This window comes from Pelmatolapia mariae, linkage group LG18, assembly GCF_036321145.2.
Source record: "Pelmatolapia mariae isolate MD_Pm_ZW linkage group LG18, Pm_UMD_F_2, whole genome shotgun sequence".
Lineage (NCBI taxonomy): Eukaryota > Metazoa > Chordata > Actinopteri > Cichliformes > Cichlidae > Pelmatolapia > Pelmatolapia mariae.
In genome coordinates this window covers 7,808,054-7,823,901 of record NC_086243.1, presented here as the reverse complement: position 1 = coordinate 7,823,901, position 15,848 = coordinate 7,808,054, and the positions used below count along the sequence as shown (strand labels likewise).

The 15,848-nt window shown below is 41.8% G+C and overlaps 2 protein-coding genes across 3 annotated transcripts; one reads left to right on the top strand and one right to left on the bottom strand.

The window, feature by feature from the left end:
• Positions 1 to 4,833: 4,833 nt before the first annotated feature.
• On the top strand, positions 4,834 to 12,470 carry LOC134616791 (UDP-glucuronosyltransferase-like). 2 transcript variants are annotated; one of them, XM_063461795.1, is made up of 9 exons: positions 4,834 to 5,340; positions 9,671 to 9,734; positions 9,816 to 9,964; positions 10,173 to 10,300; positions 10,387 to 10,480; positions 10,615 to 10,740; positions 10,815 to 10,902; positions 10,996 to 11,215; positions 12,154 to 12,470. In XM_063461795.1, the coding sequence occupies exons 1-9, from the start codon at positions 4,834 to 4,836 to the stop codon at positions 12,422 to 12,424; spliced, it is 1,647 nt and encodes a 548-aa protein (XP_063317865.1). In that variant the 3' UTR covers positions 12,425 to 12,470. The 2 variants fall into 2 exon arrangements, with proteins under 2 accessions (XP_063317865.1, XP_063317866.1); XM_063461796.1 differs by lacking the exon at positions 4,834 to 5,340 and adding an exon at positions 8,775 to 8,868.
• Positions 12,471 to 13,160: 690 nt separating this feature from the next.
• LOC134617222 (peroxisomal trans-2-enoyl-CoA reductase-like) lies at positions 13,161 to 15,541 on the bottom strand. The gene is made up of 8 exons (XM_063462424.1): positions 15,277 to 15,541; positions 14,856 to 14,989; positions 14,614 to 14,779; positions 14,453 to 14,534; positions 14,160 to 14,256; positions 13,968 to 14,078; positions 13,596 to 13,707; positions 13,161 to 13,510 (listed from the first exon to the last, which is right to left on the bottom strand). The coding sequence occupies exons 1-8, from the start codon at positions 15,386 to 15,388 to the stop codon at positions 13,428 to 13,430; spliced, it is 897 nt and encodes a 298-aa protein (XP_063318494.1). The 5' UTR covers positions 15,389 to 15,541; the 3' UTR covers positions 13,161 to 13,427.
• Positions 15,542 to 15,848: the final 307 nt, after the last annotated feature.

Sequence of the window (15,848 nt, the reverse complement as noted above, 5' to 3'; positions counted from 1 at the left end):
TAGAAAGCTGTACATACTCGGTATCTCCCACATGGACTTTGTTATGACTGTTGTCATAATGTTGTCTCATATGCAAATCTGAGTGTGCAGGTCCCTTTCCGTCACTGGTGGATCCAGGCAATTGTTTCTGTGGATTGGCTAACTAGCTGGAGACCAGTAGTGTTTTTTTGATATGGGCGACATGGGGGGGGTTCGCCCAGGGCGGCATCATGATGGGGGCAGCATCATGGCTTCGGCCAAAAAAAAAAAAAAGTCGCTCGCACACATGTAGGGCTGCCACAAACGATTATTTTGATAGTCGACTAGTCACCGATTATTATTGCGATTAGTCGACTAATCAGATCATGCATCCATTGAACGTAAAACGTACAGCTTATTGCACCAGCAGCATCTGCTCTTATATAACTATCATTAGCTTACAGTTTTAAGTGTTTAAGGTATGTGCTAACTAAAAATAAAAACAAGATGATAGTTTATTAAATTTAAATGAAATTTGCAGATTGTTTCGGTTAAGTTTAATAAACTCCTTGTTATCTAAAATATAACGGGACATCGGAGTATATTCTGGAGCATCTCACACTTCTGATAATCAGTTGTCTGCTTGACGTTTATTCAGCTGTGTAAAAACTATAACTTTAATCTCAGCCAAACCGATTTACTCAGGAACAAATAAAATACTGGAAAAAAGCCAAACAATAACATTTTTAAGTTATCTGAGTGACTCATATATCATGTTTAACCTGAGTAGTGAAAGACAGCGGTGGGTTTGAAAACAATTTGCCAGGAGTCCGCTGTTCTCACGGGCTCTAGTGAGGCTTGCCCCCGGCTCGCTATCGAGCTAGTGGGTAACAGACGTCTCCGAAAACGTCGGAGCGCTTTTGAAAATATGTGGTGTCTTGATAAACTGAGCAGATATTTGAAGTTTACACAGCTACATTCTCGCCTGAAAATATGTTAAACGTTTATTTTGTGACCCAGAAAGAATAATAAGATATTAAAACTAACTAACTAGCTGCCGCCATTGTTGGAAACTGAGCAGGGCCGCGCTATGAATTCTGGGACAGAGCTACTTCTTCTTCTTCGGGGTTTAACGGCAGCTGGCATCCTTGTACATGCAGTGCTGCCATCTTCTGTTTCAGTCCGTTATTACACTCTTAAATACTACTACTTATTCCTGCGTCTTTTGGGATCTTACAAAGCTTCAAACGATGCATCGACTATTAAATTAGTCGTCGACGATTTTGATAGTCGACGTAATCGTGACTAGTCGACCAATCGTGGCAGCCCTACACACATGGTGCCCCGACATCATGCCAGCGCATTTTGGGGATTACATGGGCACCGATCGGTTTTGGAGCTGGGTCAGTGAGTTCTCATAGTTACTATACTATGAGAACTCACTGACCCAGCTCCAGCAGCTCCGCAGAGATAGCTTTACCGATCCCGGTGCCTCCACCCGTCACTATTGCAACTTTATGGTTGAACAAGCCCGGTCGGAACACACTGGAAGCCGCCATGCTTGTTTCTGGGCCCCGCTGAGGAAAGCCGAGGGAGCGTAGCACCAACTGTGCTCTCTTCTTCAACTTGAACCTATGTGAAAAAAGCATTGATTCCTGATAAGTGATAAATGGTCAGAGGGCAAACAGCTGTTTCCTTCAAATATTTATGATCTGTTGAATCATTAGTATCTGATCAGTATTGTTTTTTTGTTTGTTTTGGGGCTTTTGTTTTGTTTTGTTTTACATTTTATTACAACAACCTGTCAGGGTTATTATATAATGCATGCCATTTCTGTGTGTGTGTTTGTGTTTTGTCTTCAGTCACCTTTTGTGTTTACCACTCCAAAGTAGTTATTAATAATTTTTTTGCTCTCTTCCTGAGCCTGGATCTGCCAGAGGTTTCTTCCCGTTAAAAGTGAGTTTTTTCTTCCCACCACGTGCCACGTGCTTGCTCAGAGGGGGTTATCTGATTGTTGGGAATTTCTCTGTTATTCTAGTCCGTATTTAACAATTTAAAGTGTAAACTGCTGTTGTGATATGGTGCCACATATGAAAGCATTTGGGAACCTTTCTTCTGGATGGAAGTATGTTTGTTTCTTCCATACAAAATCTCTCCACTTCCTTTAAATCTGATGTCAGCCAGGTATTGACAGCCTGCTTCAAATCATCCCACCGATTTTCGATTACATTTCAGGTCAGAGGACAGTGATGACCATTCCACAACATTGTACTTCTCCCTCTGCATGATGCCTTTGTAGATTTCAAACAGTGTTTCGGGTCATTGTCTTGTTGGAATGTCCAACACCACAAACTTAAACTCTGTGACTGATGCTTGAACATTATCCTAAAGAATTTGTTGATACTGGTTTGACTTCATCCGACCCTGGACTTCAACAAGGGCCCCAGTCCTTGAACTAGCTCCAAAGAACGATGGAGTCTCCACCAAATTTGACAGTGGGTAGCAGGTGTTTTTCTTGAAATGCAGCGTTTCCTTCCACTATGCAAAGTGCTTTTTTGTTATGACCAGAACACTCTATTATTATTTCATCAGTCCAAAGATCTTTCTTCCTAAATGAATCTGGCTTATCTAAATGAGCTTTTGCATACAAGCCTCCCCCTGAACAATCTTTGTTTTCAGATCTTTTGAGAGTTGCTTTGACGATCCCACGCTGTCACTCTTCAGAGGAGAGTCAAAGAGAAGCACAACTTGCTTTTTTTTTTTAAAAAAACAAACAAACAAAAAAACAAACACTTTATTAAAGTATACAAATTACATACATATAAAATTTACACACATATACAAATTACATATACTCATCAAGGAAAAAGGAAAACAATGGAAGAAAATCAAGCATCTGAGCCCACAACTCACTTATTAAACTTACAGTTTCAATGCGTTCCAGGGGAATCCTTTTCCAAGTTTCAGGTCCATTGTTCTTCTTTTCCGTAAATCTGTAATGATATGTTTACTCACCACAGCACTACTTATCATCCTTTGCTCTATAACGCCTTTGGCACGGGTTTTCCAAATATGCGTGTTTATTACACACATTATTAACCAGAAAAGTCTCCTTTTGTTTTCACCCATTTTTTCTTTAAACAAACCATATTTAACCACCTTAATGTTAACGTCAACATCGTAACTAATTTCTGTCATCTTCCGCCTTGCACAACTTGCCATGTGCCACCTTAAGCATCTTTTCTCATGATTGGACACATCTGTCTATAAAGTCCAAGGCTTAACAACTAATTTTGGTGTGTACCCAATTTTTTGCACAGCAGTTCTTCAGATTGAATTTCATACAAGTAAATAGGGCTGGGCCATATTATACCGTTCATGGTAATACCGGTATAATGTTGGGCAAAGATAAGAAAATGAAATATCGTGATAGAATATGGGTAAAACACGCATGTGCAGTGCCTTTGTTTTCATACGCACATGGCGGAAAAAGCACGGCGGCGACAGAGAATGAGAAGGGCGAAAGCGGATCATTGAATGAAACGGATGAACCAGAATTGGTTTGTAAAAATGCTGCAACTTCAGTGGTGTGGAACTGGTTTGGCTTTCGTCCGTCAGATACACAACAAAGCACTATTTTTGGTAGAGCATGCTAGCGGGTCATCGTTATTACCGTGTTTGTTGGAAAATACGGCACACTTAAAATCAATCCTTTGATTTTTCTAAAAATCGACAGTGCCTCTTATAATCCCGTGTGCCTTATGTGTGAATTCTGGTTGTGTTTACTGACCTCGAAACGATTTTATGTGGTACACGGCGCTCGAAAATCTGTCAAATGTTTTAGTACGACTTTGCTAAGCTACGAAGCCGCACCGCTTGATGGATTGTTGGAGCATTACGGCTATCGTAGGCAGGCGCCTCGCGGAGTGATACATACTGTGCTTCAACGTAATATTACCGTATTGTGTGTGTATAACCTCTTATTAAGTTTTGTGGATATTCTACATGGTTATGCTGAGGATATGTCGGCCAATTTCCACTGGAAATGCCTTTTCGTTAAACTGTCAGCAAGGAATTTGCATTTGCACTGTTAAATTTTTGTATAACTTTAATGCAAAAAACAGCTGCTTGTTTAAGTGAAAATACATTGATGGGGTGTTTTTGCATTAATAAAGTTGTGGAGTTGTAAAGTATTTTGTCTAGTGTCAATTATATCGTCAGTTATATCGTTATCGTAAATTTTCAAATGTATATCGTGATAAATATTTTTGGTCATATCGCCCTGCTCTACAAGTAAATACTGCTTCACTAAAAATCCTTGTTCATAAAACACCGCAGTGCTCAGATATTCCTGGGAAATAAAAGACATAACAGTTTTTTGTTTAAAATAGAGTGAATTATTATGATGCTGAGAGGTGTTCCCAAGGTAATATTACTTTTTCTTGACATGTGTCTTGATTAGAATGTTCAGTGTGTAAATGTGTGGGTTGTCTGATACCAACTACAAAGACTTTAGTGCAACTGTGTTAAAAAGATGCAGATAGTTGACCCTCAGTGTGGTTCCAGGGAGATTTGGAAAAACACTACTGTTGAAAAATATTGTAATAACGCTGCTCTTTGAAACTGCATTTATGTTTCAAAGGGCTAAAGATTGCTTTAGCAGGGTTATTGCACTCATGCTCCTCTCACCTAGATTCCCAACAGAGACAGGAAGGACTTTGAACACATGCAAATCAAATCTGCTAATTCACTGAGGAATTCAAACAACTAGCTGTAGAACTTAAAGCTCAGAGAAGCGGGTGTTTCCTTTGCCATTCCCCCGAAACTTTCTCTGTGCTCAATTCAAGTCAGCTGTTGGTACACTGACTAAGAACTATGAGGACAGTAGGAGTCTTTGTGTTTTTGTTGCTTAACATGGCCATGGAAATAAGCGGTGCTGCAGATAGAGAAAAGTCCAGTCCTGAGAACAAGCTGAAGACAGCAGAGGCTGAACTTCCTCACACCAAGCTTGCAAGTTTTTCACAGTTTTTAGGCAAATTGCTGGTGGTGCCCATAGATGGAAGTCCCTGGGTAGGTTTTAAAGCCATTGCCCAGGAAATGGGTCGCCGTGGACACAGAGTTACGGTGGTGATGCCAGAGACCACCATACGAATGGGCCCGGGGAAACATTATGAGACTTTGACCTATCCTGTACCTTATGACAAGGCTTACATCGACTCTGTGATGTCCACACACAAAGACATCATGAAAAAATCCTCACAGCCTTTCATGGAGAAGATCAAGAAACGGTTCACACAGTTCCAGGCCATTAATGATTTTCTGCACATCACTGCAGAGAAGTTGCTCTTCAATGCCAGTCTCATATCACACTTGGCCCAGCAGGTGAGTACAAATACAGAAGAGTGTTGTGTTTGTATATAATACTGGAAACGATGGTTTGTTTTTAGGCACGCTTTAATCTTACCGAAAACTGCTCACATCGCACTCTTCCACTTCTTCTCTCTCCTCCTCATTTGCCTGTTTCACAGCAGCACCACGTGGCCTGAACGAGTAATAGCACCCATAGAAGCACATAACATTCAGATTCAGTCTACATAAGCCTGTAATTACAACATCTCCCCTTTTACCCGAAAAGCAATTCTCAGCTAATGTAAAGTGCAGGAATTAATCAAACATTAAACAATATGTTTACTTTTAAGGGTGTCTAAGCAACACTTCAGTCTTCAGTTTTATATTTCTGGCAACTTAAGGAAAGAATAAAGCATGGTGTCGGAGATGAACCACGCAGATCAAACAGGCCAAGCATCTGCTTTTAACCTAGCTTATCCAACTTTTAGTCTGGAGCCATATTTCAGTAACTAAATCTGGTTTACCTTTGTTTTTGTGTGTGTTTTTCTTTTGAAAACACCAAACACTATGGCAGAGGTGATGACCAAAATTAAGCATAAGTACTTTAAATTAAATTCACATTTTTGTTTCACAAACACATCCTTTGTCAGATTAGCAAACCAGTGTCTGCCACAGTTGGAAGTTTACCTTCAACCCCCTTCCTTTGTCATGATATGGTCTTTTGTCCATGTTGGGGAGGTGCCTATGTCTTTGCAGCATTGAATGTGTGACTGTCTGTGTTAGGCTGATGTTTTCCTTCGCTGTATCAGCTCTTGGTGCTTCTTTTGAGCTGTCTGGGCAGAGTGAAAGACGTGCTGCGTTCCATCTCTTCTCATCACTGAGAAGGAAAGAACTCTGACCAATTTACTGCTGTACGAACAATGGATTGCTGTACGGAGTCTCTCCTTTTCCCACATGGAAAGGTTTGCATACTCTAACTAAAGCACCAACAGTCACTATTTTAAGGTTTACTTCTCTTTTTGTTTGTGCACAACACACTTTTGTCCTGCCACCTTAGCTCTGATGCAGTCATACTGTCCATTTGTCGACGGAGGTAGAATGTCTAATTTAGTCCACATTGGCCTCCCTCTGAGGAGCTGGAAAGGGGACCCACCAGTTGTAGCATGGGAGGTAGCCCAATAGCTGTAACGTAGTTCCACAACTACAGTTTTTCAGGGTCGCTGAGTAGCTTGTGCTGTCTGAACAGAGTCTTTCAGTACCCTGTTAAGGAGTTCCACACCTCCGTTCACCTGAGGATGGTACACACTTGTCCTCATGTGATTAATGCAACGTTCAGTCAGAAAATCAGTAAAGGCAGTGGATGTGAACTGTGGACCATTAATGGTGGCAATGGTGCAGGTGTTTCCTTCACGGGCAAAAACAGAAGTAAGGAATGCAAGCAGTTGCAGTTGTGGCATTTGGGGTGAATGCAACTTCAGGCCACTTACTTAAATAGTCAGTAACAAACCTGCAGTCATAGGTCCCATGTTCAAATGGACCAACAATGTCGACCACAACATGTTTAAATGGACCTTCTGGAACCTTGATGAGTTGCAATGGGGCAGGTGAAACAGTAGCCGTTTTATAACAAGCCTGGCAGGACGTGCAGATTTGTGTGGACAGTTTCATCTATGTGTGGCCAACAGCGCAGTTCTCTAAGGCGTCGTTTAGTGCGAACTATGCTTTCAAGTTCTTCTCGGCTCTTGACTTCGTGACTCTACTGCCAGCTCATTTCGCAAGAGGAAGTAAGGTTTGACTTCATCTACAAGGGACTTTTTCACTTTCAGCCAGCATGAAAGATTGGTCAGTCTCAGTTTTGTTAGTTTGGGGCAATCCTCACATTCTGCTTTCAAATCAAAAAGTGGAAGTGATGTTAAGAGAGGAGAGATTTCAGCTATCTCTGTGATTAAATCCTGTTCAGCATCTTCAGCTGTGTTAGTGGTGTGCAGGGGAACACGTGACAGGCTGTTTGCCATGATATTCTGGCTTCCAGGACGATACTCCATGTTGTACTGGAAACACATCAGTCTAGTTGACCAACGTGCAATCCTCATGCCAGCTCTGTTCATCTCTTTAGTACATAGCAGAGTGGTGAGAGCTTGATGATCCGTTCTTAGGGTAAATCGGTGTCCCCATATCTACGTCCTTCATCTTTTAACTGCCCATACTCAGGCGAGGGCCTCTTTCTCTATTGTTGAATATTTCCTCTCAGCTGGAGACAGGGTACGGGAACCAAAAGCAATGGCGCGTTCCATCACGTTGGCAGCTTTGGGTTGTAGATTGCAAGTGCTGGGCTTTTCAGGAGCATTTCTTTCAGCTTATTGAAGCTTTCATTTGCTGCATCGGTCCATTCTAGTTTAGCTACGTTATTTGTTCGAAGTAGCTGTCGCAGTGGCTCTACTACTGTAGCATAGTTTGGTCGAAATTTGCTGAACCATGAAGTTAAGCCTGCACCTTTGGTGCAGAAGCTTCAGAGATGCCAGTCAGGTGGTCTGGGCTAGGGCGCAAGCCCTCCTTTGAAATGACATGTCCCAGGAACAGAATATGTATCTGCCCAAATGAACTTTTACTGGAATTGATCTGCAGACCAACATTGGTTAGACGCTGGAGAACAGCCTGTAGATGTTCATCGTGTTCTTCCTCAGAATGCCCATACACTATAATATCATCCAAGTAGTTCTGCACTCCTGGTAGATGTTTCAGAGCTGTGTGCATCATCTTCTCGAAGGCAGAAGGTGCTGAAGCAAGTCCGTAACACTGCGACTGTCAGGGTGAAGAGGCAGTTGATGATAAGCTCAGGTTAAATCATTCTGGCTATAGTGTGTAGCACCAGCCAGTTTTGTGGACAAATTTTCCATATGAGGAAGTGAATGACCGTCCATTATTTCACTTTTATTAGGGTTCATGCAGATCCATGCCAGGTCCTCTTTTTTGTATGTAAATTTTCCATTTATATTGTTAATCTTGAGTGCTTTATTCAGGTCAAGCTCCAACAAAGTTGTGGCCTTCCACAATTTGATTCACATCCAACTCCCCGCATTGATGACATAGTTGAGCACCTTGGGAAGGCAAGATATCGAACAATAATAGACCTCTGCAAGGGTTATTGGCAGGTACCACTGACTGGGCGCTCAAAAGAGCTGACTGCTTTACGGACCCTGCGGGACTTGTTCCAGTTTAAAATTGTGCCCTTTGGACTGCATGGTGCCCCAGCAACGTTCGGTACACTGATGGATCAGGTACTGCCTGACATGTCTGATTTTGCTGCAGCTTACCTTGATGAAATATTCATGCTATTCCTATTCCTTCTTGGATGGGAGTTCATATTGGAAACCACAAGACTCTTCAATGGATAGAGAAGATGAAGGACACAACTGGAGGGATCACGGGATGGTACCTTGGAATCCAGCCATTTGGATTCACCATCAGCCACATCTCCGGCAAGGATAACTGCTCTGCAGACAGTGAGAGATTTAAAGAGGGGAAGCGTGTGATGGCTGCAGTTACAGCCAAACATATTGGGTAATATCTGCCAAACATCGCAGTGCTACAATAGACTTATATATAACACTACACTTATATTTTACTTTCTTTAAATATAGGATTTAATTTACAGGGTAATAAGGAATTGGTTTTGGTTTAGAATGAATTTACTTATACAATCACATAATACTGTATTCTAAGATAAGTGTGCACGTTTGAGTTTACACTGTTATGTGTATGATTTCTTTGTTTTCTAAGTTATCTCAGTAGCAGCTGCTCAAAGTCCCTTTTGTTGATGAGCTAAGAAGTTGAAAAGGGGCAGAGCAAGACTATATGGAGGTTATACCACAACTGGGGATCATTGGGGGGGTGGAAATGAACGTTAGTTTCCGTTAGTTTCTTGAGTGTTCTACCTCTTTTTTTTGTCTTTGTGGGCTCATCAGCCACTATTTAAGTTTCCCCTTTGTCTCATTTAAGTAGGTCCATTTGTTTGAGTTGGTAGTAGTGTTTGTTGCCAGCTTTTGAGTAGACTGTGTGTGTGTGTGCCTGACTTGCCTTTACTGCTCGGTCAGTGTATGTGTAAGTAGACCTGAGTCACTTGATGAACTCGGGGAATACACAAAGGTCAAGTAAAGGGTAAAAACTGAACTGTGAGTCATGCAATGCTGCCTTAGGTTCAAACGATCATGATGGAGACAGTTTAACCACTTTATACCTCTGTACCTACAATCTGTAAAATCCTCCATGTGTGAACCATGTATGCAAGAGAGTGTAGTGCTGAAACACAGTGGAAGATTGACTCCTCTCTGTTTTTCCACCTTCTCCCTGTTTCACTTTATAGGAATTTGATGCCGTCTTGACAGACCCCATGGTTCCCACGGGCTCATTAATAGCTCGGAAATTAGGTGAGCTCCTCTGCACTCAGGTTATCTGTTTGCTTGTACACCTGCACATTTTCTCACCTATCATTACTCAATTACTTCCAGGTCTCCCTACTGTCAATCTGCTGAGAGGAATCCCGTGTTCCTTGGACATGAAGTCTGCTGGCTGCCCATCTCCGCCCTCATACATTCCTCGCTTTTTCACTGGATACACGGATAAAATGAGCTTCAAGGAGAGACTTATCAACACTTTGGTGAGGCAGCAAGAAGTTAGCACATTTAAGCTTTAAAGCACAGCTTTTCCAGGACTGTTATTTTTAATGTTCTTCCAGACAGTGTGTGGTCACGAACAAAACACTGTTGGTTTGTGGTTTCAGTATTATTAGTATTACAGTAAGTCTTAGTTTTTATGTCTTCAGTTTTGGTGCTGTATTATTGTCCTGTAATGCCTCTGACCCACAGATGGCATTGGTGGAGCCGCTGTTTTGCAAACTGCTGTATTGGCGCTTTGACCAAATAACCCGTGACTTCCTCAGAGAGAACGTGGGCGTGGCTGAAGTGCTTTCAGACTCTGATATCTGGCTGCTGAGGTAACACATGCAAAGTCTCTGTATTGTTGACATTTGCTGCCTGCGTGAGTGTAAGAAACCAAAAAACTGTTGCTGTATTTAAACAGGAGTGATTTCACACTGGATTTCCCACGCCCACTCATGCCCAATATTGTACTGGTTGGTGGAATCAATTGCAATGTGAAACATCCTCTGCCCCCAGTAAGACTTTATGAGTTTTAGACTCTAAATACATTTATGAACATTCTGATTAACACCACTTACCGTGGGACTGTAAGACCAATCAGGCAAGAGTGATACATACAAAGTTCTTAAGCAAGTTTGTGTTTTGTCAGGATCTGGATTCCTGGGTGTCTGGAGAGCACGGGTTTGTAGTGTTTACTCTGGGCTCCATGGTGTCAGATCTGCCAGAGGAAATCACCTCTGTCTTTCTGGAGGCCTTCAGACAGATTCCACAGAAGGTATATCAGTATACAGTGTATCTTGTGTCACAAATAAATACAGCTAATCTTAATCTACAATAAAACTATGACAGGTCATATGGAGATACACTGGAAAGGTTCCTGACAATGTCCCGGAAAATGTGAAGATGATGAAATGGGTCCCACAGAATGACCTGCTAGGTGTGTGTCTGCAGCAGCACATCCTGAAATGCGAAGCCCGTCGATGTGTCACATATCAAAATATCTGATATTTCTGCATGTTTTGTGTCTTAGCTCACCCAGGAGCCCGTGCATTCATCACTCACGCTGGCTCACATGGTGTATTTGAGGGACTGTGTCACGCCGTTCCCATGCTGATGATGCCCCGGAGAGGGGAACAGCCAGACAACGCTGCAAGGATGGCCAGCAGAGGTGTAGGAATCGTGTTGAACATTTTAGACATTAATACAGAAACTCTTCTGAAGGGATTGAAGGAGGTCATCAATGACAGCAGGTGAGGGAGTCAGCAGACGGCTCACAATGTGACGTTTGATCTACATGATTCTTGTCATTCAATCAAAATGTTCCACTTTGGTCTACAAAACATTTTTTTCAAACAAGCAAATCTTTAGCAAACAGGTGACAGTCATGGGCGTTCTTTATGGGACATCGGGGGTGTCTATTCTCAGGACCACCGTGCACACCACAAACATCTGAAGACTGGTGACTTTCTATTTGAAAGTACTTAAATTATACGATCAAAGCTGTTTTTACTTTAGTATCTTTAGTCATTTTATATTTTTGGTTCATTGTTTTAGATTTAGGTTCTTATAAAGATGCAGGCTGGAAATCATATTTAATTTCATATACATTATTGAAGTGTGGATGGTTTTTGGGGTGTCTCATTTCACAAATGACTATTTTATGTGTAGTCATGATCCAGCTACATGAGGTTGACTCCTTGGTGGTCAAGCACACCAAAGAGTGTAACATTGGTCCTGAATTTCCTGTATTCGCACAGTCTGACTTTTATCATTTTTTCCAGCCTGAGCATCAGATACTCTTTTACTGATGCCCTCAGAAATGTCCTTTATTTGTGTCTCAGTGTATTTCTGAGTATTTTGAATATCAGACTTGGACAGATCCCTGTGCTTTAAACTAAAACAGGGTGCAGGTTTTCGTACTTTCTCCCCTCACAGGTATGCAATGAGTGACTTTTTTTTTGTTTGAGTTAATAAAAGGCCATCATTTGTTCAACTGGGTTCACGTCACATTATCTAATTTTAGGACTCGTGTTAAACTTGATGGTGGTCACATTAATTGCAGAAAATAAAAAAACTCTAACAAACGTTCAATCACCACTGTACCATTTGTTCTCGAAAGAGCTTTAAATATGATCAAATTCAGCTCATTGTCGTTTTAAAAAACCTGCCCATTTATCTGTGTTTTCAGGTATAAAGAGAACGTGAAGAAGCTGTCAGATCTTCATAAGGATCGGCCGTCGGACCCGCTTGAGCTTTCAGTGTATTGGACAGAATTTGTGATGCGGCATAAAGGGGCGAAGCATCTCAAATCGGCTCTCCATGAACTCTACTGGTTCCAGTACTTCAGCCTGGATGTAATAGCGCTGCTGACTACTGTGGTGCTTGTCTTTGTAATGCTGACAGCAAAATGTATGAAGCTATGCTTCCGTAAACTGAGACGGAAGAGGAAGCAGGAATAAGTACAGTTTCTTTTTACTGGGGTTACTGTGATATATGTTGTAATTGTAAACGACACAAAAATGCTGACATTCGCTATTTTGACTTCCTCGAACAAAGTTATCAGCGATTAACTACCTTTAAATAATTACCACATATTATCCCCCAATTAGTGGATAATATGTCAATTAAACCTCAACTTCACACATACAAGGAGGCTAGCATTATATTAGCAAGAGGCGTTTTTCTGTTTCCATTTGTTCTAACAGTTATTTTCAAACGCACCTTCCCTGTCGCCTGCTGTAAGAGCGAAACTAAAACGCACACAGGCCAAAACTACGAGAACAGTTTGTAATTATCTACATGCTGTCGAGAGCTTACTCCCATTTATAATAGTGGGGATCACATTCTTTGGTTTCTCAAGTACATTTACACAATTCACCAAGAACAGATGCAGGAAACCTTTGATACTACATGCTGTAACCCTCTATAATACAAAATATCTGTCAGGCAGAGAATCACATTCCACATATTATCGTTTTTAGTACTAATGTCATTTCATATTCCTGTCAACTGCTGTAACAAAAGAATTTCCTAAATATGATATAAAGTATTTTCCATCTGTTTAATGTAATCAGGGATCTTTTAGAGTCTTTTATGGGACAAAGAGTTCAAAACAGACACGGAGAGGTTAAATTTAAAAAAAAAAAACCCACAAATGATATTGTTCTGTTTTACAGTTTTATTAAATTTTTCTCATTGACTTACTGACAAGAGCATTGGAAAGAAAAACAATATGTACATTTCAGCAGCTGGAATGTTACAAATCTTTACCTCTGGACACTTGTAGTGCTATTAATTACATGCAATTATGTGCAGACTCTTAATAATCAATAATCAGTCACACACTACAAATACAGACTTTCTAACCAGGCCACGTCGGTGTGCTTGATAATGCTTGTGGCTCAGAGTCCACGATGGCTTTTGGCGTGGGGATTTTGTGCTCTCGTGCATCCCATGAGTGAATCAGAGTTTGCTTTTTGGGTCGACTAGTTCATTCAGAGCATCCAGGTTCTCCCCCTCTGGAGCTTCAGGCCATGCACTGTGGTCTGGAGACAAACACAAGAATTTAGCTCCTCGTATTAAATCTACTGAAAAGATTACAGTGCAGTTGTGTTAGAGAACCGTACGTACTCGGTATCTTCCACATGGACGTATACAAACTTTGTCCCGCATCGACCTTCAACGTGGCTCCAGAAATGTAGGAAGCAGCAGGAGAGAGCAGGAAGCACACTGCAGATGAGACCTGGACAAAGACGGTGATTCAAAAATTGGTGATTACAGCTGTGCTTTAACGTTTCTCCTTCTATTGTATGGCTTCACAACTACTTCTTTATATCCTCTAATACTGTTTATGGAGCACTGTGAGACCTTTGTGGTCTGGGTTCATTTTTCGTTTTTCAGAATTTGAATTACTCCGACTTATATGTTAAAGTGATTCTGTCTATAACACATTTTAAGGAGACTCTTTTTTCCTCTAACAAAGCTGGGAACTGGGTTGCAAACCTCTTCGGGCACTCCCAGCCTCTTCGAAGGAGTGAATGGAACGGACATCTTGAAAAGATCTGGTCTATTCTCTTTATAGTTCTCCATCGCAGTTTTGGAAAATATTTTACCCTGCAGCCAAACAGAGAGATGAAATTCATACGCATCTTGAAAAACTGAAACAAAACTGATTAAGTGCTGAGCTGTACGCACTGGTGCAACAGCGTTGATTCGGACCCCCGAGGCTGCCCACTCGATGGCGAGACTCTTAGTTAAGTTATCCACCGCTGCCCTCGCTGCTCCTGTGTGGCTGTCGGGGAGAGGAGACACACCGCGCAGCAGGATAATATAATATAATATAATATAATATAATATAATATAATATAATATAATATAATATAATATAATATAATATAAAACATATTTATTTATTCATTTAATTTTTTATTTTTTAACTGTGTGACTTTGCAGATTTGTGTGTAAATAATGAGGGAAACTGTTCTTACGCCGCGTCTGGGAAGCCGTTCCACATGTTGGCGATGATGCTGACGATGGCGCCTCCGTGCTCCTTCATCCATGCTGTGTAGACTGGAGGGAGAACAACGACAGTCACGCTGAGAGACCAAACCACAAACACCAAAGCCTGTGTTATCTGTGTGCAGCTCACCCTCCTTGCAGCAGTGGAAGGTTCCTGTCAGGTTGGTGTCTATCACAGCCTTCCAGCCCTTAGAGGACATGTCTTCTGCAGGGCTTCTGAACTGACCTCCTCCATTGTTCACCAGAAAGTCTATACGGTCATATCGCTTCAGCACTGATGACACAAGAGCCTTCACCTTCAAATGACAGAAAGACAAAAAGAGAATCAGCCACTTATGCACTGAAACGAGCAGCAGATGCAGAGCTGCTCACCTCCTCCTCGCTGCGGATGTTACAGGGCAGAGCAGTGACACTTGCAGGACTGGAGGGAGGGATTTTCTGTCTCATCTCCCGAGCTGCTGCCTCCAGCCTGTCTGCCTTTCTGCTGGAGATCACCACACTGCAGCCTGAAGACCAACAAGTGAGCCACGAAAAACAATTACAGCACTTTCCAAAATAAAGCTTCGAGTCAATTTATTGTGAAACAACACTGACAGCCACCAGATGTTTGGTGTTTCCAGCTGTTAGCGAACACTCACAGCCACTTTCACAGTGCCCCTGCGCGCACTTGACCGCGGTCACTGGTGCGACTCTTACAGACTTGTTTGTAACTGTGTCGAAGTTCACTTGCTGTCACTCAGCTGCTGCTCACTTCAGACTCTTTGCGCTACAACAACTGTGAGAACTCACTCACCCAGCTCCAGCAGCTCCGCAGAGATAGCTTTACCGATCCCGGTGCCTCCACCCGTCACTATTGCAACTTTATGGTTGAACAAGCCCGGTCGGAACACACTGGAAGCCCCCATGCTTGTTGCGAGGTACCGATGAGGAAAACCGAGGGAGTCAGAATTTGTGATGCGGTATAAAGGAGCAAAGCACCTCAAATCGGCTCTCCATGAACTCTACTGGTTCCAGTACTTCAGCCTGGATGTAATAGCGCTGCTGACTACTGTGGTCCATGTTTTAGTAATCCTGACCGCAAAATGTATGAAGCTGTGCTTCCGTAAAGTGAGACGAAAGTGGAAGCGTGAACAGGGACAGTTTTTTACTGGAGTTACTGTGATGTTGTAATTGTAAACTTAACCAACACAAAAATGCTGACATTGACTATTTTCACTTCCTAGGACAAAGTTATCAGCGATTAACTACCTTTAAATAATTAACATTATTCATTGTATTGCCTGCCTGGTTAAAACCACCGACCTATTAGTGGATAATATGTCAATTAAACCTCAACTTCACACATACAAGGAGGCTAGCATTATA

What these genes read in the sequence shown, in the direction of transcription:
- LOC134616791 (XM_063461795.1), top strand. Translation starts at nt 4,834, where the DNA reads ATGAGGACAGTAGGAGTCTTTGTGTTTTTGTTGCTTAACATGGCCATG. An exon ending in TATCACACTTGGCCCAGCAG is followed by an intron (nt 5,341 to 9,670) that starts GTGAGTACAAAT and finishes TTCACTTTATAG; the next exon opens with GAATTTGATGCCGTCTTGAC. An exon ending in TCAGACAGATTCCACAGAAG is followed by an intron (nt 10,741 to 10,814) that starts GTATATCAGTAT and finishes AAACTATGACAG; the next exon opens with GTCATATGGAGATACACTGG.
- LOC134617222 (XM_063462424.1), bottom strand. Translation starts at nt 15,388, where the DNA reads ATGGGGGCTTCCAGTGTGTTCCGACCGGGCTTGTTCAACCATAAAGTT. An exon ending in CTTCCACTGCTGCAAGGAGG is followed by an intron (nt 14,535 to 14,613) that starts GTGAGCTGCACA and finishes TTCTCCCTCCAG; the next exon opens with TCTACACAGCATGGATGAAG. An exon ending in GGCTGGGAGTGCCCGAAGAG is followed by an intron (nt 13,708 to 13,967) that starts GTTTGCAACCCA and finishes GTCTTTGTCCAG; the next exon opens with GTCTCATCTGCAGTGTGCTT.